At 47.8% G+C, this 647-nt stretch overlaps 1 protein-coding gene across 1 annotated transcript; it reads left to right on the plus strand.

Annotated features, from left to right (window-relative positions):
• Positions 1-647, plus strand: DQ04_24711000 (protein kinase; the record flags this gene model as incomplete). The annotated part of the gene is made up of 1 exon (XM_009318248.1): positions 1-647. A coding segment is annotated over one exon (647 nt), but the record flags the coding sequence as incomplete, so codon positions are not given.

Raw genomic sequence — 647 nt, forward strand, 5'->3', positions numbered from 1 at the left:
TCCCGTTTGTGTGCAACTCTCCGCGATATGGATCCGGAGGGAAAGATTTTTTCGTATGGCGCTATTTCACTGACAAGGAATCAAGCAGCCATCTGCGCTCATTCCACGTCCAGTCTAGGAGGCTTTGTGGGCGCACAGAGTCGTAACGGTATTATAAAGGATTTCTACTCTGTTGACACACCGACACTGGAATACAAACAACCACTGACGCCTATCGGCATGTTCCCGTATCCACTATCTGTTGAGAATTTCACAATCATTCGACGTTATGATACAGTGGTGAATATATGGAATGAATCACTTGCAAGCGGTGAGGTGATGGATCTTTCACAATACTGGGTGGACATGCCGTACCCACCGATGTACGCCGCATTTGTTTTTCCGTTCTTCGAGGTGTACGACGACAACTCTACGGGCGTGGGCTACTTGTTCGAGACGGTATACACGGCAAATGTCACCAGTATGGAGTGGTACAACGCATCAGAAACTGGAATTCGCGTGATGCTATTAGGCACCAAGTTCCTAGAGGAAGGGCTGCTCGTGTATGCCAACAACTGGGGTCAGCCACTCTCAAATGTTTCAGATGTGTGGATGTCGACATGGCAAAATGAACCAATGCGGTTCATGTACGTTGATGATGTTACTGA

Source organism: Trypanosoma grayi, assembly GCF_000691245.1.
Source record: "Trypanosoma grayi strain ANR4 Tgr_2471_V1, whole genome shotgun sequence".
NCBI classification, from domain to species: Eukaryota; Euglenozoa; class Kinetoplastea; order Trypanosomatida; family Trypanosomatidae; genus Trypanosoma; species Trypanosoma grayi.